General features: G+C 38.1%; 1 protein-coding gene across 13 annotated transcripts in view; it reads left to right on the top strand.

Moving 5' to 3' along the window:
• CDADC1 (cytidine and dCMP deaminase domain containing 1) overlaps positions 1 to 27896 on the top strand; it is a 180309-nt gene that overhangs the window by 72484 nt on the left and 79929 nt on the right. For 12 of the 13 annotated variants that reach the window (XM_045202638.3, XM_053916571.2, XM_053916573.2 and 9 more), the window contains exon 3: positions 21539 to 21716. In XM_045202638.3, coding sequence (XP_045058573.1) covers positions 21539 to 21716 — 178 coding nt within the window. The remainder of the gene's footprint in view (positions 1 to 21538; positions 21717 to 27896) is intronic. The other variant, XM_053916575.2, reaches the window with a different exon arrangement.

Here is a 27896-nt window from a genome sequence, read left to right as displayed (position 1 = left end):
TATGACTCAGCACGGAGATCCTGGTGGCTGACCCCTCAGCTCTCTGCCCAGAGCCACCAAGCCCACACTCTCCTCACTTGGCTCTATTCCACTCTGTCTTCCCTCTGCCAGAGCCTGGGATAAGTGGCTGCAAATGAAATTTTGTATGTTGGCCTTTTAAGAGCGTAGGTACATCTCTAGCCTCTCTCTCTGTTAGATGGAAACCCTGCTGCTTTTCATAGCTGAATGTTATGTGGGCACCTTTCCTGGTGCTGCTGCTGTAGGCTGGGGAGCTTGGCTTGGGGTTTAGGCCCCATACTTCTCAGGGGGAACCCTACTACAGCTGGTAATATCTCTAGAACTTCAGCTGCTGATCATAGAAACCAAGCCAGCCCACTTGCAACTCCATACTTCCTACCAGTCTTGATGTGGCTTCTTCTGTCAGTCCTTGGTTATAAGGCTTTTCTTCAGCTAGTCTTCAGTAGATTCAGGATAAATTTTCTATAATTTAGTTGTAATTCTAGTTTGGATCTGGGAGGAGGTAAGTATAGCTTCCACCTACTCTGCTGCCATCTTTAAAGGTATACCTTATTTTATCAGTTCATTTCTTTTTAGCACTGAATAGATTCCATTGTCTAGATGTACTACAGTTTATGTATTCTTTCACTTACTGAAGTACATGTTGGTTACTTGTAAGTAATGGCAAACATGAATGAAACTGCTATAAACATCTGTGTACAGATTTTGTGTGGATGTAAGTTTTCGGCTCTTTCGGGTAAATACGAAAAAGTGTGATTACTGGATTGTATGTTAAAAGTATGCAAAGTTTTGTTAGAAACTCCCATACTGTCCCTAAAGTAGCTGTACCATTTTGCATTCTTACCAGCAAACAATGAGAATTCCTGTTGCCCTCCATCCTCCCAGCACTTGGTGTCAGAGTTCTGGATTTTGGCATTCTAATAGGCATATAGTAACATCTTATAGTTGTTTTGATTTGCATTTCTCTGATGACATATGATGTCGTACATCCTTTCATTTGCCATCTGTATATCTTTTTGGTGAGTTATCTGCTAAGGTCTTTGGCCCATATTTTAGTCAGATTGTTTGTTTTATTGCTGAATTTCAAGAGTTCTTTGTATATTTTGGATAATAGTTTTTCATCGATGTGTCTTTTGCTAATATTTTTTCTCAGTCTATGGTTTGTCTTGTCATTCTCTTTTCATTGTCTTTTGCAGTACTTTTTAACTTTAATGAAGTCCATCATATCATTGATTTCTTTCATGAGTCATTCCTCTAAAAAGTCAAGATCATACTCAAGATTATCTAGATTTTCTTCTATGTTATCTTCTGAAGTTTTATAGTTTTGAATTTCACATTTAGGTCTGTGATCCATTTTCAGTTAATTTTTGTGAAGGGTTTAAGTCTACACATACATAGGGAATTCACTTTTTATGATAAAATCATATCTCTTGGAATAGTTTTCCAATTCCTATGTGAAATATTTTGTAAATAGTAAAAAATTACTAATAAATTTATGTATTTCTATTCCCTATTTGTCAACCACTACCGACCCCCCAATCCTGGCTCTCATATGATTAATAGCTTTGAGAAAATCCTTTATTTCTTTCATGGTTTTGAGGTTCTTTATTCTTTTTACTTCTTGATAGCATAATATTATTTTGTGTAAGTAGAAGATTTTCAGGCTCTTGGGTTTTTTGGTTTGTCTCTGTTTCTTTGCAGGTAAAATTTGTTTTTAAGAGACAGATTAGAAGCAAATTGTTTATAAATTTAAGACTTTTTAAAAATACATTTGAAAATCTGGGTTTCTTAGTGTGAAGGAAGTAAAAGCTTTGACCTTCTATGTTCTTTCAGCTGGTCTAACAGTGAAATACACATGAGACAGGTTAATGAGAAGATGACCAAATTTAATTATATATGTATACACACACACAAATATGGGAACTTCATATACATGAGAATTTCAGAGACAGGGAAAATGAGGTATATATAATATTCTCAGCTAAGGATGCTGTAAAACACCTTGGGGTGTCAGAGGGCAGGAAGGTCATTCTCAAGATTATAAGAAAAAATATTCAGTAATTAGAAGTTTGCCCTGTGGATGGTCCATAAAAAGTAATTTCTGGTGATAACTTGTATTATTGGCAAGGCCCCTATTTTAAATTCTTTAAGGGTGAGGTAAAAGTTTCTCATGAGCCCTCAGGGTCTCGATTGCCTTCAGCTCAAAATAATTTATATGCCAAAGTGACATGTCTTGGGAAGGCCTGTTCTGAACCCTTCATAGAGATTGAGTACTAATTTTGAAGAAACTTTTTAATATCAAGATTTGATCTCATTTTAATTTTTTATATTGAATACATATTATATATATGTGTGTATATAATGTGTATGTGTGTGTGTGTATATATATATATATATATATATGTACATGTTATTATTGTTTTAATGATTGCATAAGAGTGTATTGTGTGAATGTACCATCTCTATTCCCTTATTCCTGGACATTTAAATTGTAATATTTACCAGCCTTCATGTGTTATTAACTAACAACCACTTCTAAATACAGTAGTCCCCCTCATCCATGGTTTTGCTTTCTGAAATTTCAATTACCCACAGTCAACCAAAGTTTAAAAATATTAAATGGAATATTTCAGAAAAAAAAACATGCTGTTTTAAGTAGTGTGATAAAATTTCATGCCACCCTGCATGGGATATCAGTCCATGCTGCGTACGTTACTCTCCTGTTAGTCACTTAATAGCCATCTTAGTTATCAGATAGACTGTTGTAGTATCACAGTGCTTGCATTCAAATAACCCTTATTTTACTTAATAATGCCATATTCATATAATTTTTATTAAAGTATATTGTTATAATTGTTCTATTTTATTGTTATTGTTAATCTCTTATTGTGTCAAATTTATAAATTGAACTTTATTGTAGGAATGTATATATAGGGAAAAAACATAGTAGACACAGGATTTGGTATTATCTGTGGACTCAGGCATCCACTGGGGGTCTTGGAACATTATCTCCTGTGGATAAAAGGGGGACTACTGTATAACTGAGATTTGTGATTTTCTATGTTGTTGAATATATATACTGTATGGGTGCTCCTTGGGGATTTTTCAGCAAGACATATATCAAGTATAGAAACTAATAACTTTTAAGAATCCAGTCCAAAACTAGATAAATGAGTGGAAGATAAAGTATTTTTATGAGACTTCTGGGGGAAAAATATAATGAAAAGTTTTGGACTGGAAATCAAGCACTGTTGAAAATGCGTGTCATTTAAAAGTAATTCTCGTAAGAGTTGTAGTTTTTTATTTTAGTTAAGTTAGAGTATTTAAACTACCTAAATATTACTGTAGCATAAGAATTAGGATAATTGTGTTGGTGGGAATGCAGACCGGTGCAGCCACTGTGGAAAACAATATGGAATTTCCTCAGAAAACTAAAAATGGAATTGCCTTTTGACCCAGCAATTCCACTGCTGGGATTATACCCTAAGTATTCTGAAACACCAATTCAAAAGAACCTCTGCACCTCAATGTTCATAGCAGCACAATAGCCAAGTGTTGGAAGCAACCTAAGTGCCCATCAGTAAACAAGTGGATCAAAATACTATGGTACATTTACACAATGGAATACTATGCAGCAGAAAGAAAGAGGAGCTCCAACCCTTTGGGACAGCATGGATGGAACTGGAGAACATTATGCTAAGTGAAGTAAACCAGGCAGTGAAAGACAAATGCCATATGATCTCACCTATAAGTGGAACCCAGTCAACAAAACAAACAAGTGAGCAAAATATAATCAGAGGAATTGAAATACAGAAGAAACTCATAGTAACCAGAGGGGTATCGGGAGAGGAATAATAGGGGAAAATAGGGGAGGGGTCATCAAGGAACATAATTAAAGGACCCATGGACAAATCCAAAGGGGATAGGATCAAGGGTGGGAGGCAGGGATGGGTGGGGTCAGGGTGAGCGGTGGGGGGAAAATGGAGACAACTGTACTTGAACAACAAAAGTAAAATAAAATAAAAATAATAAAATTAAAAAAAAATAAAATTTAAACAAAAGAATTAGGGTAACTTCATTGTTCCCTCATTTTTTCTGTATATATTACACATTGTCCCTCTCTCCCAACTCTTCCCATTTTGTCCTCTACTACCTTACTTTCTTTATTAAGGGTCGTACAGTAATTTTCCAAAACAGAAGCAGTGTGGCATAATGATTAAGGCAACAGATTTGAGGCTCAGATTCTGGCTTATCCACTTATTAGCTACATGACCTGGTTAAGTTATTTAAACTCTCTCAGTCACAATTTTCTATTTGTAAAGTGGGAACAATAGTAGCTACTTTATAAAGTTGTCAGGATTAAATGAGATAATTTAGGACTTGGTACATGTAAACACTCATATAATGTTAAGTACTGTTATTATTATAACTCATATAATCATCACTGCTACTAATATCCACAGCCCTACCATTTCACTACCAACATCATCACTTCCACCTTCTCTTCTGTTGGAACAGAAACCCCATTACCAGGACATGGCCTTTCTTGTAGACTTCTTAGATATCACTCCTTTTCTAGCATCCAGCATTTGTTTCATAAGACTAAGAAATGACCATTCACCAAGTTTGCCTTTCCTACTTTCAAACTTTCTCAAGTTTATTACAATATTCCCTACTTTGGGACTTACAGGATTCTGCCTTATCACCCTGTCTTAATCACCTACTCACTTCATAGTCACTTACCTGTGTTCATAAATTATAAGCTCTATAAGGGCTGCATCCTGAATGACTAGGTCTATGGCCGCCATATAGCAGGTGTTCAATAAATATTTGTTGAATTAATAGATTAAGGAGTTTGGTCCTGGCTTAGTTTCCTACTTCAAGTTTTACCTTTAGAGGAGACTTATGGACATATCTGTATTGGTGTCCTATTGCTGCTATAACAAATTACCACATAGTTGGTGGCTTAAAACAACACCTATCTTGTTCTGGAAGTCAGAAGACCAGAATGGGTATCACTAGCCTAAAATCAAAATGTTGGCAGGCTGCATTTATTCTGGAAGCTCTGGAAGAATCCATTTCCTTGCCTTTTCCACCTATTAGAGGCTGTCCACATGCCTTGGACAATGGAACCCTTCCACCATCTTCAAAATCAGCAATAGAAAGCACAAGTCTTATGTTGCATCACTCTGACACTGACTCTCTGCCTCCTTCTTTCACTTATAAGGACTTCTGTAATTACATTGGGCCGAATCACATAATACAGAATAATCTCTCCAACTCAAGATCAGATGATTAGCAGCCTTATTAGGAGCCTTACTAGCAGTCTTATTGCCATCTGCAAACTTGCCGAGGTAACATAACACATGCACAGGCTCCAGTAATTGGGACAAGTGGGTCTTTGAGAGGTCATTATTCTGCCAACCACAATCCATATCTAGTGCTTTTACTACATAGTTTCTTTCCAAATGTAGTTAATTTATACCGGTAAAGGGGAAAATCACTATTCCCCTTTAGTCCTGGCCATACTCTGGACTTTTCCACTGCTCAAAACTATCCTGATTTTGGACTTCTGGTCAAGATGGAAGCATAGGTAAACACAGCTCACCCTCTCACACAACCACATCAAAATTACAACTAAAATATAGAACAACCATTGCTCAGAACTGTTAGAAATCAAGTTGAATGGAAATCTGACAACTATGGAATGAAAGAAACCACATCCATCCAGACTGGTAGGACAGGTGCAGATGTGGAGCAGGCTGGTTCCAAATCCACGTTTGGTAGATGCAGATTAGAAAGGATATCTTTGGAGTGAGGAGTTCGAGCCCCACACCAGACCTCCCAGCCCAGGGTTCCAGTTCCAGGAAGATAAATCCCCATAACTTCTGGCTGCAAAAAACAGCTGGGTCAGTGGGAGAAACTTCTAGAGTCCCAAGCAGTTCCTGTTAAAGAACCCACAAACAGACTTATTAAGACTCACTCTCTTTGAGCTCCAGCACTGGGGTAAGAGTTTAAAAGGCACCAGTGGAGAAACTGAAGTGTCTGGCATCAAGACAAGAGTTGGGAGACAGCCATCTCCCCCCAACAAAAAAAATGGGCTAAAGCCATTGTCTATTTCTTGAACCCTCCTACCGCATAACCACAGAGCCAGCAGGATGCTGCAGTATCTGAGACTGCATCAACCTAGCTAATACTGTCCCACCCTGGAGATCCCCAGAGACTCTGTTCCACCCAACTTACTGGATCACCCAAGCTCATTTCTATATGATGGTTGCATGCTTCACAACTTCCTAGGTCCACTCAAATAAGCAACAGCTAGCGTCAGTAATGCCTTACCCCTTTTAACCTGTTGCTAATTGGCCCCAGGTCCAGCACTAGCAGCAGCCAGGCTAAATTCACAGCTTAGCTTTGCCTAGAATCAACAAGCCCAGCCATCTCAGATTGCTTTATGGCTCAGGTAGGGTGACTCCGGGCAAAACACAGGTAGGGGTTGGCCTTGGGCTACACCATCTGGGAAATCCCAGAGCCTGAACCCCCAGTGGACAGCTACAGACCATTTTGAGTACCACCATGCTGACCTCACACCTCTGATCCTCCATGGAAATCACAGGTAGGTGGTCAGTGGTCACAGACAGTCCTTGCAGCTGACTGGCCTTGGCATATCCCTCCCGCTGACGTACCAACAGCAATCAAGGCTCAACTATAGGAGGAGGGTGTACTCAGCCCACAAAAAGGGTGCACCTTGAGTACCCAATTCTGGTGGTAGGGAACGCTATGCCACTGGACACTGCAGGACACCTACTACATCAGGCCATGCTACCAAGAAAGCGAGTCATAGCAGCTGTACCTAATCTTCTGTACCTACAGAAAGAAATACAGGGAGGCTGCCAAAATGAGGAGACAAAGAAACATGGCCCAAATGAAAGAACAGATCAAACTCCAGAAAAAGAGCTAAACAAAATAGAGAAAATGAATCTAAACATGTATAGTTCAAAACACTGGTTATAAAGATGCTCAAAGAACTTAGTGAGAACTTCAACATAATAAAGTTCTAGTTAGAAATGAAGGATTTACTAATTGAAGTAAAGAACAATTTATAGGAAAACAATAGTGTGGTGGCGAGAAGATGGTGGTGAGAAGGTGGGAGGGGAGTCTACTTCCCCCCGGCACCAGTGAAAAGCCTGGCTGATCTGAGGAACAGAAAGAACCTCCAATGGTATTCCAGCATATGTGAAAATTGGAGACCAAAGATTATAGAGGACATTGAAAGATCAGAAGAGAACTTGCAAGGTGGGAGCAGTGAACACCAGTACACCTGCTAGAAGAGGAAACCCACCAACGAAGGAACCACTAACAGATAACAATGGAGGAAGGTGAAGAAGGGAGTGGAAGCCACACTGACCATCAATCCAGGACTGATGTGGAAATACAAATAAGTGGAGAAATTACTCAGAACAAACAACTGAACAACAGCGACAGAGAAGCCTCAAAACCTTGTACACACAGAAGAATCAGGTTCAATACAAACTGTCCACATCTGCACAACAGAATACAAGATGTGGTGGACAGAATGACCCTCAATTAACCAGCTCGAGGGAAGGACCCATCAAAGAAAGACCCAACAACAATCAAAACACGAAGACATACAGAGAGCCAACGTAAACGACAGGCCAAGACCAGCGAGCTCAGGAGATTAAGGAGACGGCACCACTGAATCCCACTGGCGTTCTGCCATAGAAGTTCATAGTATAAATGCACAGAGTCAGAACAGATCAACTTAAGAAGCACAGGCTAACAAGAAGAGTCTCACAAACAATGGGAACAAAGAAACAATCCCCAAATGAAAGGAAAGGAGGAAGCCTCAGAAAGAATGCTAACTGAAAAAGAGGCAAGTCAACTATCAGATACTGAGTTCAAAGCAATGGTTATCAGGAAGCTCACTGAGCTCACAGAGAACTACCAGAAACTACAACAAAACTACAATGAACTCACTGCAAACTATATCAACATGAAAAAGGAAATAGAAACTATCAACAAGGGCCAAGAGGAAATGAAGAATACAATTTCTGAACTGAAGAACACAGTAGAAGAAATCAAAAGTAGGCCTGATGAGCAGAGGATCGGATGCGCGAACTAGAGGAAAAAGTAGAACAAAACACCCAGAAAGAGCAAGAAAAGGAAAAGAGGCTCAAAAAGGATAAAGAGGGATCAAGGGAAATGCAGGAAAATATGAAACGTAATAATATCCATATAATAGGGATATCAGAAGAAGAAGAGGAAGAACAAGGGATAGAAAACCTGTTTGAAAAAGTAATGATGGATAATTCCCTAATCTGATGAGAGAAAAATTCACACAAATCCAGAAAACACAGAGAGTTCCATCAAGAGGAACACAAAGAGGCCCACTGCAAGACACATAAAAATTAAAATGGCAAAATTCCAAGACAAAGAAAGGATCTTAAAGGCAGCAAGGGAGAAACAAGAAGTAACATACAAGGGAGCCCCAATAAGGTTAGCAGTGACTTCTCAATGGAAATGTTCCAAGCCAGAAGAGAATGGCAAAAAATATTCCAAGTAATGAGAACCAGAGGCCTGAAACCAAGGCTACTTTAACCAGCAAGGCTCTCAATCAAGATAGAAGGCCAAATAAAAAGCTTCCCAGACAAAAGAAGTCTAAAAGAATACACTTCCACCAAACCAGCTCTGCAAGAGATGCTAAAGGGACTGCTTTAAGGAAAGGAAGGAAAAGAGAAAGAGGGAGGAACACAGGTAGGAAAAAAATGTCAATGAATAACTACCTATTGATAGTAACCTTAAACGTAAATGGATTAAATGCTCCAAATTGAAAGACGTAGAATAGCTGAATGGGTACGAAAGCATGACCCACACATATGCTGCCTACAAGAGACCCACCTCAGGACAAAAGACCTACACAAACTGAAAGTCAAGGGCTGGAAAAAAATTTTCCAAGTAAACGGACAGGAAAAAAAAAGCAGGGGTAGCAATACTCATATCAGACAAAGTAGACTTCAAAAGAAGGGACATAAAGAGAAACCCAGAAGGTCACTTCATAATACTCAGGAAGAATCCACCAAGAAGACATAAACATTGTAAATGTATGTGCTCCCAACATAGGAGCACCCAAATACATAAAGAAAATCTTGGAGGACTTCAAGAAAAATATTGACAGCAATGCAATTATACTAGGGGATTTCAACACCCCACTGTCAAAGATGGACAGATCTTCCAAACAAAATATCAACAAGGATATTGTGTCACTGAACAATACCCTAGATGAAATGGACTTAACTGATATATAGAGAGTTTTCATCCCAAAGAAGCAAAATACACATTCTTTTCAAGTGTACATGGAAAATTTCCAAAGATAGACCACGTGATAGTACACAAAACAAATCTCAACAAATTCAAGAATATTGAAATTATGTCAAGCATTTTCTCTGACCACAAGGGACTGAAACTAGAAACAAACTCCAAAGGAAAAAACCCAAAACACTCCAAATCATGGAGATTGAATAGCATGGTATTAAACAATGAATAGGTCAAGAATGAGATTGGGGAAGAAATCAATAATTTTCTGGAAACAAACGATTATGAACTCATAACAACCCAAAACCTATGGAACACAGCTAAGGAAGTCCTGAGAGGGAATTTCATAACAATACAGCCCTAACTTAAAAAGAGAAAAACATTTCAAACAAACAACCTAACCCTACGCCTACAAGAATACGAGGACCAACAACAAAGGCAGCCCAGAGCAAGTAGAAGGAAGGAAATAACCAAGCTCAGAGCAGAGTTAAATGACATAGAGACTAAAAGCACAATTCTAAGGATCAGTGAATCCAGGAGCTGGTTCTTTGAAAAGATAAACAAAATCGACAAGCCTTTAAGTGGGCTCATCAAGAAAAAAAGAGAGAGGATCCAAATAAACACAATTAGAAATGAAAGAGGAGAGATTACAACTGATACCACAGAAATACAGAGGATTGTGAGAAATTACTACAAAGAACTGTATGCCAAGAAATCTGAAAACCTAGGTGAAATGGACACCTTTCTAGAAAAATATAATCTTCCAAAACTGAATGAAGAAGAAGCAGAAAACCTGAACAGACCAATAACAGCAGACGAAATTGAAGCAGTCATCAAAAAACTCCCAACACACAAAAGCCCTGGACCAGATGGTTTCACAGGAGAATTCTACAAAGCATTTAAGGAAAAACTGACTTCTATCCTTCACAGATTTTCAAAAAAATCCAAAATAATGGAAGACGCCCAAACTCTTCTTATGAAGCCAGCATAATCCTAATCCCCAAACCAGATAAAGATACAAGGAAGAAAGAAAACTTCAGGCCAATATCGGTGATGAACATAGACGCTAAAATTCTCAACAAAATATTGGCAAACCGCATCCAGCAATACTTTGAAAAGATCACACAACATGACCAAGTGGGATTCATCCCAGGGATGCAAGGATGGTACAATATTCGCAAATCAATAAATGTAATATCACATTACAAAAAGGAAAGTCAAGAATCACGTGACCATATCAATACATGTGGAAAAAGCATTTGATAAGATACAGCACCCATTTATGTTAAAAAACACTCAGCAAAGTGGGAATAGAGGGAGCACTCCTCAACGTAATGAAGGCCATATACGAGAGGCCTATAGCCGGCATTATACTCAAGGGGCAAAAGCTAAAAAGCTTTCCCACTAATATCAGGAACAAGACAAGGTTGTCCACTGTCACCATTTCTATTTAGCATAGTATTGGAACTCCTGGCCACAGCAATCAGACAAGAAAAGGAAAGAAAAGGCATCTAAATGGGAAAAGAGGAAACAAATGGTCGTTGTTTGCAGATGACATGATAGTGTATATAGAAAAACCTATAGACTCCATCAAAAAACTACTTGACCTTATGAATGAATTTGGCAAAACATCAGGATAAAAAGTCAATATTCAGAAATTAAAGGCATTTTTGTACACCAACAATGAAATGTTTGAAATAGAAATCAGGAACAAACTCCCATTTGATATACCAACAAGAAAAATACAATACCTAGGAATAAACCTAACCAAAGAGGTAAAATACCTGTACTCAGAAAACTACATAACACTGAAGAAAGACATTAAGGAAGACACAAACAAATGGAAACATATACTGTATTCATGGATGGGAAGAATTAGTGTCATCAAAATGTCCATACTACCCAAAGCAATTTACAAATTTATTGCAATCCCTATGAAAGTACCAATGGCACATAACACAGATATAGAACAAACACTTCAAAAATTTACATGGAACCATAAACAATCCCGAATAGCCGCAGCAATTTTGAGAAAGAAGGAGAAAGTAGGAGGTTTCACAATACCTGATAACAAACTGTATTCCAAGGCCACTGTAATCAAAACAGTCTAGTACTGGCATAAGAACAGATACATAGACCAATGAAACAGAATAGACAGTCCAGAAATAAACCCAAGTCTCTATGGTCAATTAATATTTGACAAAGGGGACAGCAGCATAAAATGAATTAAACATAGCCTCTTCCAGAAATGGTGTTGGGAGATTTGGACAGCTACATGCAAAAAAATTAAATTCAATCACCAACTTACATCTTACACAAAAAGAAAATCAAGGTGGATAAAATACTTAAATATAAGTCATGACACCATAAGAGTCCTTCAGGACAACATAGGCAGGAAAATCTCAGACTTTCCAAGTGGCAGTATTTTCACCGATATATCTAAATCAAGAGACAAAGGAACGAATAAACAAATGAGATCTCATCAAAATGAAAAGCTTCTGCACTGCTAAAGAAAACAGCATTAAAATGAAAAGAGAACCAACTGTATGGGAAAACATATTTGTCAATGATACCTCAGACAAGGGTTTGATCTCCAAAACATATGCAGAACTCATGGAACTCCACTCCAGGAAGAAAAACAACGCACTTAAAAAATGAACAAAGGACCTGAACAGACACTTCTGCAAGGAGGACATACAAAGGTCCCAGACACATATGAAAAGATGCTCAGCGTCACTAGCCATCAGAGAGATGCAAATGAAAACCACAGTCAGCCCTGGCTGGAGTGGCTCAGTGGATTGAGTGCGGGTCTGCAAACCAAAGGGTCACAGGTTTGATTCTAGTCAGGGCATAAGCCTGAGTTGCTTGCCAGGTCCCCAGTAGGGGGCGTGTAATAGGGAACCACACATTAGTGTTTCTCTCCTTTTGTTCCTCCTTTCCTCTCTCTCAAAATAAATTAAAAAAAAAAAAACACACTGAGATACCACTTCACACCCATGAGAATGCCATCATAAATGAATCAACAAACAACAAGTGTTGAAGAGGATGTAGAGAAAAGGGAATGCTAGTGCACTGTTGGTGGGAATGCAGACTGGTGCCACCACTATGGCACCTGGAAACTAGTATAGAATTTCCTCAGAAAACTAAAAATGGAACTGCCTTTTGACTAGGCATATCCACTGCTGGGATTATACCCTACGAACCCTGAAATACCATTTCAAAAAAACCTATATACCCCAATGGTCATAGCAGCATGATTTACTATAGCCAAGTGCTGGAAGCAACCTGAGTGCCCATCAGTAAATGAATGGATGAAAAAAGTGTGGTACATTTACGTGATGTAATACTATACAGCAGAAACAAAGAAGGAGCTCTGACCCTTTGTGAAAGCATGGAATGGGCATTGCTCAGTGCCTCAATATCTTTGTTGATATTTTGTTTGGAATATCTATCCATTTTTGACAGTGGGGTGTTGAAATCCCCTACTATAATTGCATTCCTGTCAATATCTTTCTTGAAGTCCTCCAAATTTTTTTTATGTATTTGGGTGTTCCTATGTCGGATGCATGTATATTTACAATGTTCATGTCTTCTTGACGGATTCTTTCCTTGAGTATTATGAAGTGACCTTCTGGGTCTCTCTTTATGGCCCTTCTTTTGAAGTCTATTTTGTCTGATATGAGTATTGCTATCTCTGCTTTTTTTCCCTGACCATTTGCTTGGAAAATTTGTTTCCACCCATTCACTTTCAGTCTGTGTAGGTCGTTTTTCATGAGGCGAGTCTCTTGGCAGCAGTGTATTTGTGGCTCATGCTTTCTTATCCATTCAACTATTCTATGTCTTTTGATTGGAGCATTTAATCCATTTATGTTTAAGGTTATTATTGATAGGTAGTTATTCATTGACATTTTTTTCCTACCTGTGTTCCTCTCTCTTTCTCTTTTCCTTCCTTTCCTTAAAGCAGTCCCTTTAGCATCTCTTGCAGAGCTGGTTTGGTGGAAGTGTATTCTTTTAGACTTCTTTTGTTTGGGAAACTCCTTATTTGGCCTTCCATCTTAATTGAGAGCCTTGGTGGTAGAGTAGTCTTGCTGAGGGCCTCTGGTTTTCATTACTCGGAATATTTCTTGTCTTTCTGTTCAGTCTTTGAGCATTTCCCTTGAGAAGTCAGCTGCTAGCCTTATCGGGGCTCCCTTGTATGTTACTTCCTGTTTCTCCTTTGCTGCCTTTAAGATTCTCTCTTTGTCTTGGAATTTTGCCATTATAATTATGATGTGTCTTGCAGTGGGCCTCTTTGGGTTCCTCTTGCTTGGGACTCTCTGTGTTTCCTGGATTTGGGTGACTTTTTCTCTCATCAGATTAGGGAAATTTTCCATCATGACTTTTTCAAACAGGTTTTCTATCCCTTGCTCATCTTCTTCTGGTATCCCTATTATACAGAATTATTATTATGTTTCATGTTGTCTTACAGCTCCCTCACCAGCTGTTCATTCTTTCTTAGTCTCTTTTCCTATTCCTAATCTTTTTGGGTGTTTTTTTCTACTTTGTCCTCCAGGTAGCTGATTTGATCCTCAGTATCATCCAGCTTGCTTGTAATTCCTTCTCATGTGTTTTGTATTTCTGAGATTTTATTATTCATTTCTTCCTGGTTTCTGTTTGTAGTTTCTATTTCATTTTTCATGGTGTTGTAGTTCTCACTCATTTCCTTGTAGTTGTCTGTGAGTTCCTTGAGCATCTTTATAACCATTATTTTGATTTTTATATCTGATAGTTTGCTTACCTCCATTTCATTTAGCCCTTTTGGTGGGTAGTCTTCCATTCCTTTTGATTGCATATTGTTGTTTTGTCTCCCCATTTTAGGTGACTCTTTTTGTTTGTTTCTGCACTTCCTGATGTTTTGCTTTGCTAGCTGTCTTTGTAGGGTGAGCTTCTAGGTAGGAATTCTGTAGGGGTTCAGTGGTGTGGTCTCTTTGATCTCCTTGTCTGGATGCTCTAGGTTTGACCTTTCTTCTGTTTGTGTGTGCTCTCCTGTTGTACTTCTTTTTAACTTTTGGTAGTTCCTTTGTTGGTGGTTTTTCTCTTCCAGCAGGTATACTGATGTTTGCAGCTCCCACCTATTCTTGTATGTTATCAGTGGCAGGGGGTAGGCAAAATGGATTAAGGCAGAGGGAGAGTATTTTATGAGATTCAAAGTATCAGCAAGTAGAGAAGAGACAGGCGATTCTTTGGATAAGTATAGCATTAACGGGGATATTTCACCCAATTAGCCACTTTTTATAAAAGGTGAAAGAGAGATAAGACTCTTGTTAGAGGGGAGGAGTATTGTGAGCTGAATCCAGAAAACAGAGTGTTTGTGCAAGGTTAAATAATGAGATATAGTGAGAATAAAGGATGGAAAGTAGGTGTAGTTTGAGAGAAAATAAGCATAACAATAATAATGCTCAGGAATGAAGTGAAGTGGGGTACGATCATGAAGGGTTGGTGTGTAGTATGTACAATTGTAGGGAACAACAGTTATTTACAATAGTACTGGAACAACAATAATATGATGAGAAATATATGATTTGGATAACCAGAACAGAAAGTACATGATCAAGGGTGGTGTGTTATTGGAACATGAGTGAAGTGAAAGAAGGAAAATCAAGATACAATAAGGAGAGAATAAGGGAAACCAGTCAAACAATGCAATTAAACAGACAAATAAACAAGAAAAACTAAACAAAAGGGTAATTAAAAATACTAATAAAATAAAAGAGGTAAAAATAATGAAATGATGATATTATTATTATTATTATTATTATTATTATTATTATACACATAAACATTAAAATGCCAGCTCAGTGGGATAGCAAAGTGACATTTGTCTCAGTTTCTTAGTTTTGGGGGATAGCCTTTTGCTCCCCCTTTGGATCTGTCTCTGGACCCTTTGTAACTCCATGTCTTATTGTTCAATTTGGCGGAAGAAAAAAAAGGGGAAAAAAAACAATAGAGGAAAGAAAAAAAAAAGCCTCCTGCCAACTTTTAACCTATTCAGTGAGTTTGGCTGGTCTTTCTGGATGCTACAGGAAGAGGTGGGCTGGGCTTTGCTTTTCTCCCTTCCTATGGTTTTGAGAGGATGAGGACCAGGTCTGGGCTGCAATATTCACAGTTGTGCAGCCTCTGGCCCAGGTCCTCTGTGAGCTGCCAGGCTCAAATCAGCCACTTAGTCTCTGGGCACACAGCATGAGTCAATCTTGGGGGCGCTATTCTACTCAGCCACTGAGTCTTGGGTGCGGAGTTCCAATCAGCCACTCAATATCTGGGCATGCAGCAGGAGTCCATCTTGGGCATGCTGTTCCACTCAGCTACTCAGCCTCTGGGATTACAGTGCGAGACAAGTTGGGGCTCATGGTTCCACTCAGCCACTCAGGCTCTATGCACATCCTGCTGAAATCACCCTGGGGCGAGCCAGCCACTGCTAGAGAGTTCCTTACAAAGCAGCTCCCCCCCATTCTTAAGAAGCACATAGCTTTTACACAGCCCAACTTTCTAACCAGTCCAGAGACTATGTGAGTCAGGGTCCCACACGGCCCAACTCCTCCCTTCTCTGCATGTTGCTTGGCACCCCAATTTCTCTGGTGCCTGTGTCCACAGTCCCAGTGGATGTATACCACCTCTGTGTGTCTCCCAGTGCAACTCTATTCCTCCCAGGGACTTCCAGCATCCTGGTCCCTCCTGGTGCCGGGCTACCCTCCGGGCTACTCTCCATACTGTGGTAGGGGAGGGAGCTGGTGATCCAACTCTCCTCCCCATATCCTGCTGCAGGCACTGGGCCCAGGGCCACAGTGGCCTAGGTCCCTGTGCAGATCCCAGGGACCTTATTGTCACAGCACAATCTCCTCACTGTCTGTTTTTCAACGTCTTCTACAATTTTTGGCCTCCAAACTACATACAGGCTGGGATTCTGTTGGCTGTTCACTCTGTTCCTCAGATCGGTTAGGTGTTCCAGCTGGGCGGGCACAAGGAGAATTTGGCTCTGCTCCCACCTACCTCACCACCATCTTCTGCATGTGAGCGCATTTCAGTGTATGATCTTTTTAACATGTTGCTGGATGTGGTTTCACAATATTTTGTTGAGGATTTTAGTGTCTGTGTTCATCAGCGATATTGGCCTATAGTTTTCTTTCTTTACGGTGTCTTTGTCTGATTTTGGGTTTAGGATGTTGCTGGCTTCATAAGAGGGATTTGGGAGTCTTCCCTCTTCTTGAATTTTTTGGAATAATCTGAGAAGGATTAGGGTTAGCTCTTCCTTAAATGTTTTGTAAAATTTTCCTATGAAACTGTCCAGTCCAGGGCTTTTTTGTACCAGGAGTTTTTTGATTACTGCTTCAATTTCATCTGTTACTGTTACTGCTCTGTTCAAGCTTTCTGCTTTTTCTTGACTCAGTTTTGGAAGATTATATTTTTCTAGAAATTTGTCCATTTCACCCAGGTTTTCAGATTTCTTGGCAAATAGTTGTTCATAGTAATTTCTTAAAATCCTTTGTATTTCTGGGGTATCACTTGTAATTTCTCCTCTTTCCTCTGATTTTATTTATTGAGATCCTCTTTTATTTTCTTGATGAGTCTGCTGAAAGATGCTTCCATTTTGTTTATATTTTCAAAGAACAGTTTCTGGATTTATCGATCCTTTGAATTGTTCTTTTATTCTCTAAGTTGTTTAATTGTGCTCTGATCTTGGTTATTTCCTTCATTCTACTCGCTCTCGGCTTTGTTTGTTGTTGTTCCTCCAGTTCTTGTAGATGCAGGGTTAGTTGCTTATTTGAAATGTTTGTATCTTTTTTAGGTAGGGTGTGTCTCTATAAACTTCATTCTCAGGACTGTCTTTCCTGTGTTAAGTTTTGGACTATTGTGTGCTCATTTTCATTTGTTTCCTGAAACTTTTTGATTTCTTCTTTGTTTTTATTATTAACCCATTCACTGTTTAATAGTATGCTATTCAATCTCCATGAATTTGAGTGTTTTTGAGTTTTTTCCTTGAAGTTGGTCTCTAGTTTCAGGTCCTTGTGGTCCAAAAGAATGCTTGATATGATTTCAGTTTTTTAAATATGTTGAGGCTTGTTTTGTGTCCTGTCATGTGGTTTGTCTTTGAAAATGTCCCATGTTCATCTGAAAAGGTAGTGTATTTTGCTTGTTTGGGATTAAATGTTATATATATATATATATATATATATATATATATATATGTTAACTCCATTTGCTCTTGGGCATTGTGCAATGCTGCAATATCATTGTTGATATTTTCTTTGGAAATTCTATCCATTTTTGACAGTGAGTGTTAAAATCCCCTAGTAGAAGTGTGTTGCTATATATATCCTTATTGAAGTCTTCTAAGATTTTCCTTATATATTTGGGTGCTCCTATGATGGGTGCATATATGTTTATAATGTTTATGTCTTCTTGATGGATTCTTCCCTTGAGTATAATGAAGTGTCCTTTTGTGTTCTTTTTATGGCATTTGTTTATAAGTCTAGTATGTCTAATATAAATATTGCTACCCTGGGTTTTTTTCTCTGCACATTTACTTGGAATATTTTTTTTCCAACCCTTACTTTTCAGTCTGTGTAGGTTCTGAGGTGTGTGTGATGTAGACAGCATATGTGTGGGTCATGTTTTCTTGTCCATTCAGCTACCTTATGTATTTTGATTGTAGCATTTAATCCATTTACATTTAAGGTTATAGTTGATAGGTACTTATTCATTTTCCTCCCTTTGTTCCTGTGTTCCTCTCTCTCTGTTTTTCTTCCTCTTCATAAAACAGTCCCTTTTTCATGTCTTGCAGTGCTAGTTTGGTGGAGGTATAGTCTTTTTGCTTTCTTTTTTCTGGGAAAGTCCTTATTTTGCCTTCCATTTTAATTGATAGCCTTGCTGGGTAGAGTAATCTTGGTTGCAGACCTTTGCTTTTCATTACTTGGAATGTCTCTTGCCATTTCCTTCTGGCTTGTAGTGTTTCTGTTGAGAAATCAGCTGCTAGCATTATCTTGACTCCCTTGTACGTTACTTCCTGTTTCTCCCTTGCTGCCTTTAAGATTCTCTTCTTGTCTTTAAATTTTGACATTTTAATTGTTTTATGTCTTGGAGTAGGTCTCTTTGGGTTCCTCTTGATTGGGACCCTATGTGCTTCCTGAGTTTACATGACTTTCTTTCTCATCAAATTAGGGAAGTCTTCCATCATTACTTTTTCAAACAGGATTTCTATCCTATGCTCCTTTTCTTCTCCTTCTGTTATCTTTATTATATGGATATTATTATGTTTCATGTTGTCCTGCAGTTCCCTTAACCCTCTTCATTTTTTTTTCCTTTCCTTGTTCTTTCTGGTAGTTTTTTTCTACCTTTTCCTCCAGCTCACTGATTCGATCCTGTGCTTCATCTAGCCTGATTTTGATTACTTCTACTATGTCCTTTAATTAAGAAATTTTATACTTCATTTCCTCCTGGCTCTTTTTGATGGTTTCTATGTCCTTTTTCATCCTGATATAGTTTGCAGTATGTTTCTCATAGATTCCCTGTAGTTTTTGGTAATTCTCAGTGAGCTCATTTAGCCTCCTCATAACCATTGTTTTAATCTCAATATCTGATAGTTGACTTGCCTTTATTTCATTTAGCATTCTTTCTGAGGATTCCTCCTTTCCTTTAGATTGGGGGTTGTTTCTTTGTCTTCCCATTATTTGGGAGACTCTTCTTGTTTGCTGCTTCTTCATAAATTGATCTATTTTGACTCCCTGAGTTTGTGGTATCAACTTCTATGGTAGAAGACCTATGAGATTCAGTGATGCAGTGTCCTTGATCTCCTGAACTTGATGCTCTTGGTATACACTTTATGCCATTTATGTTGGCTTCTGGATGTAATTGGGTTTTGATTGTTTTGGGTCATTCTTTGGTGGGTCCTTCCCTCCATCTGGTGGAGTGAGGGTCACTCTGCCCACCATGTCTTGTATGCTGTTGTCCATATGCTGCCAGAACAAAATCACAAAGCACAGGAAACAAACCCATGTCCACAAAAATAACTCCCCCCCCTGAAATCCCACCATCAACAGCAAATTAACCAGTATTAATAAGGGTCTAAAGAGATAAAACTATTATAAGAAATTAGAGAAATAAACTATAGTATAAAATCTAGTGACTTAATATGTACAAACTTGATGGAGAAGAAATGAATGTTAAAAAGCTCTGCAGGAAAGAAAATATCGCAAATCATGGAGAAGACCACAGTGGATTTCATCTCAGTAGCCTCTAGTATTTACCAGTTTTTTCTTTCTTGATCCACCTCTGGTGATGTCAAATGTTGACCCTGGCTGACCTTAAGTAGCCTGATCTAAGACTGTCAGGGATGTACTGTCTGTGGCTGTCACCTTCAGTTGTTAATGTAGTCACTCTGCCCTTAGCAGTCAGGCTTAAGCTCTGTAGGTTGGGGCAGAATTCCTCCTAGAGTCAGGGCTATTGTTTTCACTTAGGCTACTGCTGCTTGGAGGGGAGTGGTCTGCCTAAGCAGAATGGCTGCTGCCCTATGGGGGATGACTCAGCATCAGAATCCTTGCAGCTACTGTCTCTGTTTTATCCCCAAAGCCTCCGTCCCCAGTCTCTCCTCAAGTGTCTGTAGTTCACTCTGCCCTCCCTTTGTCAGGGATCTACTCTCTGTGGCTGACTACTTTTGTTGTTAATCTACACATTCACCGAGCAGTGAGGCTTAAGCACCACAGAGCTAGGGCAGAGTCCCTCTTGGGGTTGGGGCTATTGTTTCCCCTCAGGCTGCTGCCACTTGTAGGGGAGTGGCCTGCCTAAACACAATGGCTACTGCCATATAGGGGATGATTCAGCATCAGGATCCCAGGAGCTACTCTCTCAGTTCTCTCCCCAAAGCCTCTATCCCTAGTCTTTCCCCAGGTGTATCCAACCCACTCTGCCCCCACCTTTGCTGGAGCCCAGGTAAGTGCTGCAAAGGAAATTTGTGTGGTCAGGAAAGGGACAATTGCCTTTGTCTGTCTTTCTGTCTGGAGAAAGCTGTCCCCCAGCACTTGCCTTGATGCCGGATACTTCAGTTTCTCCCTGTATGTGATTGGTGCCTTTCAAGCTGCTACTGTGGTGGTAGAGCTCAGAGGGAGTGAGTCTGAATAAGTCTGTATGTTGTTTCTTTAAGAGGAACTGCTTGGGACTCCAGAAGTTTCTTCCACCAACTTAATCCCTGCTTATTTTTGCAGTCAGAAGTTATAGGGACTTATCTTCCTGGCACTGGAACCTTGCTTTGTGGGGGGCGGAGGGGGAGGGGCCTATTGTGTTGCTGGGACTCCTCACTCTCAAGATATCCTTTCCAAATTTTTATCCACCACAAGTGGATGTGGGACCAGACAGTTCCACATCTGTGCCACTCCTACCAGTCTGGATGGATGTGGTTTCTTTAATTCCATAGTTGTCAGACTTGCATTCAAATCAATTTCTGACTTTTTGAGTGATGATTTTTCTGTATGTTAGTTGTAATTTTGATGTGGTTGTGTGAGAAGGTGAACCATGTTTTCCTATGCCACCATCTTGACCAGAAGTCTAAAAAGTCTTTTATTATACATAATCAATATATTTGTGAAAGTAAAACCATATTAATCTAGACTTCCAATGTGTTAAAAGTTGTTTTTAAGAATGAAGTTGAAAATTATTTTTATTTTAATCAGTATTTTAAATATTTTAAAATTTAAAACTACCTCTGCTTTAGTTTTGCCTTTTACAATCTGTGGGTCTTTCAGAAAGTCTTCTGAATTTTCTGGGCTTCACATATTTATGTGTAAAGTCAGAGTTTTCCAAATTTTTCTTTATTACACCCTAGAAACTTAATGCTAAATAGTCCTAGATGAGATTCTGTAAGAGAAAAAGTCAAATTGCCTTGGTTCTTGTCATTTACTAGGTCAAAATATATTCACTTTTCACTAGGATAAATTGATGATAAATAAATAACTTAATTGATGAAGAAATCCAAATTTAGAACATTTATGGTATAAAGTCAACATTAAAATTCAGAAAAAGTGGGGGATCTAATGGAAAATGTGCTTTGTTTAAACTGTTTAAATAAAGAACTAAACAAAAATTTCATTTCATTAATAAATCAAGTATAGTCCATGATATGGTCATTAGAAATTGTAATTTATTATTTTGTATCTTGATGTAGGTGAAGAAAACTGGTCTTGTGGTGGTGAAAAACATGAAAATTATTGATCTTCACTGTTCGAGTGAAGATTTACATGCTGGGAAAATTGCTCTTATAAAACATGGGTCAAGGCTGAAAAACTGTGATCTTTATTTTTCTAGAAAACCATGTTCTGCTTGTTTGAAAATGATCGTAAATGGTAAGTGCAGATATAGCTTTGATAGGATTACTAGTATTTATCTTGAGAATAGTCAGTGAAAACAAATTGAATAAATACCACAGAGGTAATTTAGAAATATATATAATGTATCTGAAGACAGTCTCATACGCTGTAAGAAGAGTCAGAAAGCATGGATTCTGGTCTCATCTCTGTCACTAACTAGTTAGATGATGTTTTATGTGTTAGTAGACTAATGTTAGCTGCTATAAAAAAACACTAAAATTTCAGTGGCTTAACATACTAGGCATTTATAACCCCTGTACAGTAGTACCCCTTTATTGATGGGGGATATATTCAAAGACTCCCAGGAGAGACCTCAAACTACAGATAGTACTGAACCCTACATATGTTAGGTTTTTTCCTATGATACATACCTTTTCACCTAAAGAAAACACTTTACTGATTTTCTTTGGCATATCTGAATTGCCAGCAATACTACTCTTGCACTTGGTGGCCATTACTAAGTTAATATAAGAGTTATTTGAACACAAGCACTGCGATAGATACTGTGATTCTGTAACAGTCGATCTGATAATATAGGTGGCTACTAAGTGACTAATTAGTGGGCAGTGTATACAGTGTGGAGATGCTGGACAGAGGGATGATTTACATCCAGGGTGGGATGGAGTGGGACAGGGAGAGATTTCATTACACAACTTAGAATGGTGTACAATTTAAAACTTATGAAGTGTTTATTTCTGGAATTTTTCACTTAATATTTGTGGACCATGGTTGACTGTGGGTAACTGAAATCACAGAAAGTGAAATTGCGGATAAGGGGGTACAACTATAATATCCGAATGCAGATGTTGCTGAACAGCAGACAATTTTCTCCGTGTGGTTGATTCATGGGTCTAGGCATCTTCTGTGGTATTTCTACTGTCAGCTGCAAGGACCCTGAGTCCTCTGCATCTAGACTGAGAAAGAAAAATTGAGAAGGCATACCTGCTCTTAAAAATTATGGCCCAGAAGTCACATACATTACCTCTGTTCATAGCCATTGAGGAAACTGTAGTTCTGGCTGGGCAGCTGCCTCCCAATGACTACTTTACATTTTGAAAAGAAGAACACAAATTATTAATGTATAGCTATCCATCTCTATCATACCAGGCTATTCACTAAACCTCTTTGTGTTAATGATTTTTTTTTGTCTCCAGGTAAGTATGCAGACCATTTTGCTATTTTTAAAAAATTGTATCTTTTACATAGGTACTGTGATATTGTGATTTATAATATGAATTATATATTTGGTCTTCATCCTGTTTCTATCACAGCGCAAGTAAAGTCCCTTGGAATTTCCTGAGTGATGAGTGAAAAAGGTGTTTATTTATTTATGATTGCTTTTTAGAGCAAGAGGGACAGAGAGGAAAGGAGAGAGAGAGAAACATTGATTCATTTTTCTGCTTACTTATGTATTCATTGCCTTTTGTATGTGCCTGGACTGGGAATCAAACCCACAACCTTGGTGTATTGGAACAGTGCTCTAACCAGCTGAGCTACCTGGCCATGGCCATAACAAGCCCCTTTCAACCACACCTGAGTTTCTGTTAATGAAGTGATTTTTGGAAAGCCCTTGTGGATAGGGCTTGGTTGCCAGGGGAGCCAACCAGGTAATTAGAGGGTTGGAAATTTTCAGCCTTACCTTCTAGACCTCTGGGAAGGAGAGAGGGGCTAGAGTTTGAGTTCAGTTACCAAAGTCAGTGATTTAATCAGTCATGCCTTCAGAGAGCTTCTTGGGTAAAAAGGCTAACATATACCTAATCCTTTTCCTCAGAGAGTTATTGGGGGCCAAAAATAACAGTGCAACACATCTGCTAATACCAAATGAGTGATATAGGCTATAAGTGATAAGAGAGTAGAGGAGAAATAGTGATTCCTGCAGGACATGTTATGAAAGGCTAGGGCTTAAGCTGCATTTTGATGGGTCAGAGGTAGAGGAAGAGAAATACATCTCTGGTCAGGGGGACAGCATATGTGAGATGTAAGGTTCTGGGGAGGGTCAGTGTTTCAAATAGATAATTATTCTTGGGGAGAAGAGTGGGAGATGGATTATAATAAGTTGGGGTTTTAGTGGAGAACTTTGGAAAACTGTATGGCCTTTGGGCTTTATCTTATGGAACAGAGTTCATAAACTTGTTTTGAGAATGAGCTATTTTTATTTACATCAGTGTCTTAAGAGTAATGATCCAGGTCTATGGTGAAGGCTGTGCCCTTGAGCTACAAATGTAAGCACTTGCAGAAGAAATGGTCAGGTGGTTACAGCCTCCTGGTCTGTAACAAGTTTTCAAGCAGTTAGGGTTATCTATGATAGTTGTTAGATTCTATAGACTTTTTCTCCTGCAGTAACAAGTACAGAAGATGTTTAAGGTGGTGATGGCATTTTTTTCTTCTTTTCCCAATTAACTGGGCAGATTGGATATTTGCTTTATCACTTGTGTTAATTGGTCTATAAATCCTATTATAGATAATGTGGAGTCAGCCATTGAAGATTTTTGAGCAGGATGTAACAAGATTAAAATTATTGTTATTCTTTTTTGTTATTGAATTGGAGCATGAAAGGATAAGAGGTTGAGAACCTAATTAGTAGACTATTGAATTAGGCAGTGTATAAAATAAGATTCAGAGGTTGACATTGATATAAAAAGGAAGACTGTGAAAGAACCAAAACATTTTTTAACTGATCTCTTCTAGAGTCAAGGGAAAAATTAATAAAAGATAGTTGTGTTTTATATTGAGTTGACTGTGCTGTAAGCACTCTTAATCGCCTCAGAGCCAAGCATTAGAAAAGTAGTGAAGTGCAAGTTACTCACCACTGCTTGATGTCTTTGAGTTAAGATACTTAAACCAGCCAAGAGAAATAATGAAGTGTAGGAAAATCAGGAAGAACCTACATAAAAATACTTTTATGTTAGTGTTAGACCCGTATATAAATAAAATTGCTATATTAGTTTAGGTTTATATATATTTTGGGAAGCAGCTTAGTTTAACTCCATGCTATTGCTAAATTATTTAAGTTACAATTATTGTTACATAGCAAGCATTTCCAAAGCACAGTGGTTCTCAAAGTGTGGTCTGTGGACTCCTGATGTTCCACAAGCTCAAATCTATTTTCATAATACTACTGCATTTACGCTAATAGTACCAAAACAGTGGTGAGTAAAACTACTGTTGCCTAGTAAGAATTGAGGCAGTAGAAAGCATTGTACTCTTCATGACCAAACTGCAGTAGTGGTCACTGTACTCTTTGTGGCCACATATTTGGAATTTAAAAAAAAAGTGTTTCATGTAAGAATGTCTTTGATGATACAGTAAAAATTATTAATTTTACTAAATCCAAACCCTTGAGTATACGTCTTTATAATATTCTGCATGAGAAAATAGGAGGCAGACATAAAGCACTTTTGCTACAAAAAGTGTGAGGGTTGTCTTATGAAAAACTACCTGTGCAAATGTTTGAGTTATGAACTGAATTATCCACTTTTTTTCATGGGAAACCATGATCTGATGAACTATAAGTATTTACACTTGGCTATTTAGCAGGCATTGTCTCAAAGATAAATTAAGTGAACCTGTCCCTTCCAGGAAAACAACTGACAGTATTTGTTGCCAATGATAAAATATGAGTCTTCAAGTGAAAATTAAAATTTTGAAAAACTAGTATCAACCATCATGAGCTTACAGCTTCTCAGCACTTAAAGACTCTTCTGGTGATAATATTAATGGATAGAATTCTTAAAAGGATAATGGAATTTAATATAACTACAAAAATGTGTTATAATTTCAGATTCTACACTGTAACTAACCTTTAAGGTACTATTCTTTGTCAAATTTTTATGTGGTGTCAAAGAAGAATATTCACAACTATCTGAAATTGCTGTTAAAATACTCCTTTTCAACTACGTATTTTTCTGTGTGAGTCTGGATACTTTATAAGTATGTCAATGAAAAAAAAAAAACTATTGCAGCAGATTGAAAGCAGCAACCAATTTGAGAATCCAGATATCTTCTATTGAGCCAGAAAATAAACAGATTTGTAAAAATTTAAAATAATGTCACTCCTTTATACTAGTTCTTATTGTTGTTTTGGAAAGTATAGTTATTTTTCATTGAACTGTATTATTTATACTAATGTATAATAAATTCTTCATTGTTTTTAGTGAATATAATTTAAAATTTTGTTTTAATTTTCTAATACAGTAAATATCAGTAGATATAATCCACACCTCACTGGAGTCCTTATTCATTTTAAAGAGTGTGATTGGGTCTGAGACAAAAAAAAAAAAGAAAAACTGGAGAACTGTGGTAGCATTTGCCACTGGTATGTGAATATTTGTTTAGAGATTGGTCATGCCCTCTACTTGAGTTGAGATGTTTAAATGAAAGAATGACCAATACTGCTGGCTAGGAAATGGATTTTGAAAACACCAGTAGAAGGTAGGTGAAATGCAGGCAGAAGAAACATTCTGATAGTGGCTTTGAGGATTTCAAATTGCAAATTGCATCACAGCCTAAGCCACAGTAAGAGTCAGAAGTAGCAGGGAATAGATAAAAATATGTGTTTGTTGAACTAAGACTTTTTAGTTTATCTATTACTTTAAATGTGCAACACCCTGTGGGTCATCTGTTTAGTCACTTAAGGGTAGAAAAATGACTCTTCACTTTTATGACTCATCATAAAAAATGACTCTTCCCTGGCCAGTGTGGCTGAGTTTGTTGGAGCGTCATCCCATAGATTAAAAAGGTTGCAGGTTCAATTCCTGGTCATGGCACATACCCAGGTTGTGGGTTCGATCTTCAGTCAGGGTGCACGTGAGAAAACAATAAATTGGTGTTTCTCTCTCACATCAATGTTTCTCTTTCTTCCTTCCTCTCTCTCCAAAGGAGTGAAAAAAATGTCCTTAGGTGAGGTTAAAAAAATAAAGTAAAAAATGTCTCTCTTAGCCGCAATTACATGAGATACTAGCAAAAGATACTGTTGTAAAATACCTTTAATTGATGAATATTTGGGTGCTTAACTCTGTATAAGGATTCTGTCATCATTGGATTTTAAATACAAATTCAAATATTTTTTCCTAAGTTTGTTATCCAGCTTTGGGTTTTTTTTTGTAAATTGTTCATATCTTTTGGGCCCTCTTGAGGCCTTGTTCTTATCCATTGATATCTGTACATGCTTTTAATGAATTAAAATTTTCTCTGTATGTTAAATATTACTAACCTTTCCTCTGTCACATTGATTGAAAAACATTCCTTCTGGTTTGTTGTTCTGTGTTTAATTTTGTGGACTTAAAAAAATTAATATCATGCCCCTCCCCCATTGCTGCCCTCATATTGTAAGTTCTTTGTGGACATTTAGGATAACTGTATAATATTTTGTTATGAGGAAGACCCTAATTCGTTTAACCATTCCCCTATTTTGTCCATTTAGATTTTTTCTATGTTTTTACTGTTTTTTTTTATTCAGTTACAATTGTCTGCATTTTCTCCCCATCCCTCCACCCCACCCCAGCCAGTCCCACCTCCCTCCCCCACCTGTACCCTCCCCCTTGATTTTGTCCTTGTGTCCTTTATAGTAGCTCCTATAGACCCCTCTCCCCACTATCCCCTCCCCACTCCCCTCTGGCTATTGTTACAATGTTCTTAATTTTAATGTCTCTGGTTATATTTTGTTTGCTTTTTTTCTTTTGTTTTTACTGTTTTAAACAATGCTGCACTAAATATAGCCATGCATGTTTTCTTTTTTGTCTCTAGAATATTTTCACAGAATAGCTTCCCAGGGGAAAAATTCAGAGTACAGGTTTACGAGGTCTGTTTGGAAAAAGTCTAGCCATTGTTAATATAATGAGAGCATTTTGTGCAACACTGATGTCACCGGGCAGCCAAGGAGAGTAGACTGGAATGTGTATGTGTGAACAATGACAACTTCACAGTCTAGTCTGTGGGGGTGGTGGATGCCATTGATTGAGCATGTATACTGTGTGGCTGTTGCATTCAAAATGGCTGAGCAAGTAGAGCAACAAATCTGCATCAAATTTTCCAGTAAGCTTGAACATTCCTCTGCAGAAACTATTCAGATGACTCAGAAGCCCGCCACTGTGGGCAACTGGTATTTGGCAGTTTCATCACGACAACGCACGTGCTCATGTATCATGTCTTGTGCAG

Source organism: Desmodus rotundus, chromosome 13 (assembly GCF_022682495.2).
Source record: "Desmodus rotundus isolate HL8 chromosome 13, HLdesRot8A.1, whole genome shotgun sequence".
NCBI classification, from domain to species: Eukaryota; Metazoa; Chordata; class Mammalia; order Chiroptera; family Phyllostomidae; genus Desmodus; species Desmodus rotundus.
The sequence above is the reverse complement of the archived record's forward strand: the minus strand, read 5'-3'. Positions and strand labels throughout refer to the sequence as shown.